Below are 3,957 nucleotides of genomic sequence, written 5' to 3' on the forward strand. Positions count from 1 at the left end.
CTCGTCGGAGAGGATGGCCTCCACTTCGTCGATCTCCAGGCTGAGCAGCTCTTCGCTGCGCTTCGACACCTCGATGAAGTGCTGCATCAGGTAGCTGCAAGAGAAGTGACAGAAGCGAAACGAGGCCCGCGTGGTTGACTGCGTGAATGTCCCCGCATTTCGCCGCGATTGTTGTAGTCACAAGCTCCGAAGCATGCGGTCCATGCACGTTTGTTTACTCGTCAGTTCTCAACAATCGCCACCTTTGCTACCGCGACGAGGGATGGCGACGCTCAGGTTATCGCTCCACTTATACAGCGTTCCTCATTTCTATACAGGTATACCCTTCTTTCGCAGCGTAACAGCACGCTTTCAAGTGGGCACGTAAAGACAAGTAGTCAGCCGAAATTATATCTTGCTGCGAACAATAACTGTCGGTAGTAAACGCTTTAAACAGTTACTTCAGTTCTCAACGATTGAACTACAACGCAGCAACCTGTCGGTAGTAAACGCCTCAAATGGTTACTTCCGTTCTCAACAACTAAACTACAACGCAGCAACCTGTGACGTCATATGTGGGACTGTAGCAGCCATGGTGCCACCACTACATCTCAGAAAAAACATAGAAAAAAAACAAAATATGCACCCATAGCTTCCATATCTAATCATACCACATGATATATGGAAGCACTCGAGCTTTTACACAGAAACTCGCGTTATTATCAGATATTCAATATAGGTGTTCGGGTGAATGTGGGTTTTCTGGATAAGGTGGGCTGAAAAGAGCGACACCCAGTAGCCGTAGGAACGAAAAGTCGCCGGCATAGCAGGTACGAAGTAGCGGTTAAGTGGCTGCGGCAGCCGAAACGCATGCTTTGAAAACGCTAGGCATAAGCCTGTGCCCTTTTAGGAGCCCTAAAAGACGCGGCAATTATGAGGTACATGACGGACTGCGCGCGTTAGTACTACACTACAGCAGTTTCTTGAAGCTTCCACGCCGTAAGAAGAATGTGAACAGCTCCTTGCGCGGATTATAAATAAAGTAAGATTGCACGCGTCATGTGTACTCTTTTTACAGAATCAAATTGACCATTTTCAAGGAAATTTCGCTTAACCTTGACTCCGACAGGGGCGCTGCATCGGCCATTATTTATCTTTCTTTAACGCGAAAATACCTACATATCTTAGCGCGGTTCGTGCTGACGTCAGGCATGACGCCATGCGCTGTCTGTGCTTTTAAGAGCTGCTTTTGTGCTGAGTTGTTTGTGGAGTACGAATTACATCAGCGTGCTACACAATGAACCTGCATTGTCTTTATCATACAACCAAGCGTTCTGACCTAAGACAGTAGTATGTTGGCTCTAAAGCAACCGTATAGCAGCGCCCATCATCCCACAATGCACCTGACTTAGCAAAAACTTTCGAGTGGTTACGGGTTGTCTCGACTCACTTATATGCCTTGGCGGTGAGGTCGAAACAGTTGTACAGTTTGGCCACGTTGTGGATGGAGATGCAGTTCTCGGGCGCCATGATGGAAAGCAGGAAGTCGCAGCAGTCCTTGACCATGCCCATGACGCAGAGGTAGTCGGCCGCCTCCAGCAGGCTCTCGACGTTGTCGCAGCCCACCCACGTGACGCGCTTGTACGCGAACTCCACGATGATGGCCATAGTCGCCTTGGACACTCCGGGCACCAAGACCTCATTGCGCGGAACCTTGTTCAGGGGGCTCCCGAAAAGCGCCCTGAAAGGCAGTCGATTTCCGTGAGAAGCACGAGTTAAACGAAGCTGCAGCGTTGGTCCACAGCTGTCGGGCACCAACCGCTAGGCCGATTGTGTCTGCGGCCTCATCCGTAGTGGCATGCAAGCCGTCACGCCTGCAAAAATGACAGTTGTAGACCCACGTCCATCGCCTGCAAGCTCCGTAAAAATCCTGATGAATCGCCCACGTTTATTACTGTTGTTGCAGCAGACCTACAGTCACTCGGTTCTGTTGGAGAAGCATCTAGAGAACTGCAGAAAACGATATAGGACCAATAAATGGACGATAATACTCGTGGTTGATAATTGTCGAAGATCTCTCACTACCTTTCAAGAACGTCAACTCTAAGAACATGAAATCAGCTTTGCTGTACGCTGATAATCTTGACAATGAAATAAAAAAAATTAATATCGGGCCTGTTAGGCCAACCTAGCATAATGTCCCGTTATTCTTAGTGGCTGTGGTGTTGGGCTGCCAAGCACGAGGTCGTGGGATCGAATCCCGGGCAGAGCGGCGGACTTTCAATGGGGCCGAAAACACCCATGTACTTAGATTTAGGTGAGCGTTAAAGAACCCCAGGTGGTCCAAATTTCCGGAGCCTCCCTCTACGGCGTGCCTCATAATCAGATCGTTGTTATGGCGCGTAAAACCTCACAGTTTAATTAATTTTTAATGCCACATTAATACGTAATACGCAGTGTAGTTTGATAATTATTCTAGCTGTTTAAGCAATTTCCCAAAGAAAGACTGTCCTTTTCTATCTTCGCTATTCGAGGAACCAATGCATTCTTGCTAGCGACAATTGCAAACCCACATTTCCTTTTCCGCACCCCACTTCTACCTAGAATATACCCGATGTCCCAGTTTAGCCGAACTTTAATATACTAACGCCACGTCGCTGGACCGAACAGAGGTAATGTTGTTCGCTGTCGCTTGTACATACTCAAATTATTTATTTCAATCCACCTGATTAAATAGTTAGTCCTAATTAAATAATCAACTTCTCTGATATTATAATTAGACGAAAACTGTCAATGAGAAAATTCTAGAGCGACATAAGGACTCCCGATACAGCTTTCCGTTGCTCAATACGTGCTACATCCAGGTGTTCTTGCAAGCGTGAAAGAAGCCCGCCACTGCACGCAAAATTGCCGCGCAACTTGCCGCTCGAGGCACTTTGCGTTCTATCCCACCGTCAGACAATTCACTTCTTTGTCCATTGAATAGGTATAAAATGATGCGAAATTAGAACCTACCTACCACAAAGTGGTAGAGTTCTGCGTTTTATAAAAGGAGGCACGCTTCTGGAGAAAGCGCGGAATGTACTCTCCACTCCTGTATAAGAGAAGGCAGGAGAGGAAAGTCGCTTACGTCACCTAGTTCAAGTAATGGGTCAGGGAGGCTCTGTCGCTGCAAACATTGCTTGCCTCATAAACTGCTTCGGTAGAACGCCCACGGAGACGGCGCCTTAGAACGTGGATGAGACTTTCGATGAGGCCTCAGGCGCACACCTAATAAAATTTGGTCAGGGCGCTACGGCATTCGCCTAAGCCAGCTAGCCAAGGGCCCACAGCAGCTGCCACTATACAATTTACAAATGTTTCTTCAACGTTAATTTATCATCGGTTCAGACACAGTGAAACCGTTCACATCTCCAGGTCATTATTTGGCATTAGAGTACATTTGCTACCAGCGATAACGAATGTCACCAATGCTTCCCCGCTAAACAAAAAAAAATGTTAGCGTGCGCGGCCGCAGGCATCGCCCCGCACCTGAAATACTCGCTGCAGCTGGCCATGACCACCCTGTGCACGGGGAACTCCCCGCCGTCCGAAGTCTTCAGCAGGCCGTCGCAGAGCAGACCCGCACCGCGCATGTCCCACAGTGCCTCCAGGGCCTCCTGGCTCAGCATCTCGTCGGGCCCGTCCCCGCAGCTGCCCGTCATCGTGACGGGTCGCGCTGCCGCTGCCCACCAGCCCGGCCTGGCGTCGTTGCAGCCGTGCGTCAGCGGCCGCGCGGAGGGCTCGCAGCCGCTTCCTGCTCGCGCTTCCCTTCGGCGACGACGACGACGATGGCGATGATGATGATGGAGGTGATGGCGTGGCCACATCATTTTGAAGCGAGCCACTACACGAGTTCATCGAGCCCTAAAATGAGCCAAAGAAAAAGTTACAGTTCTCCAAACAGTGCATATTGCTCCATCACCTCTTCTGACATTG

General features: G+C 49.4%; 1 protein-coding gene across 1 annotated transcript in view; it reads right to left on the reverse strand.

The window, feature by feature from the left end:
- Nucleotides 1-3,683, reverse strand: part of LOC142570527 (kelch-like protein 10) — a 9,064-nt gene extending 5,381 nt beyond the window's left edge. The window contains exons 1-3 of the mRNA XM_075678901.1: nucleotides 3,511-3,683; nucleotides 1,430-1,720; nucleotides 1-94 (exon numbers count right to left, since the gene is read on the reverse strand). The exon at nucleotides 1-94 is cut by the window's left edge and continues 184 nt beyond it. Coding sequence (XP_075535016.1) covers nucleotides 1-94; nucleotides 1,430-1,720; nucleotides 3,511-3,683 — 558 coding nt within the window. The remainder of the gene's footprint in view (nucleotides 95-1,429; nucleotides 1,721-3,510) is intronic.
- Nucleotides 3,684-3,957: the final 274 nt, after the last annotated feature.

This window comes from Dermacentor variabilis, chromosome 2 (genome assembly GCF_050947875.1).
Source record: "Dermacentor variabilis isolate Ectoservices chromosome 2, ASM5094787v1, whole genome shotgun sequence".
Taxonomy (NCBI): domain Eukaryota; kingdom Metazoa; phylum Arthropoda; class Arachnida; order Ixodida; family Ixodidae; genus Dermacentor; species Dermacentor variabilis.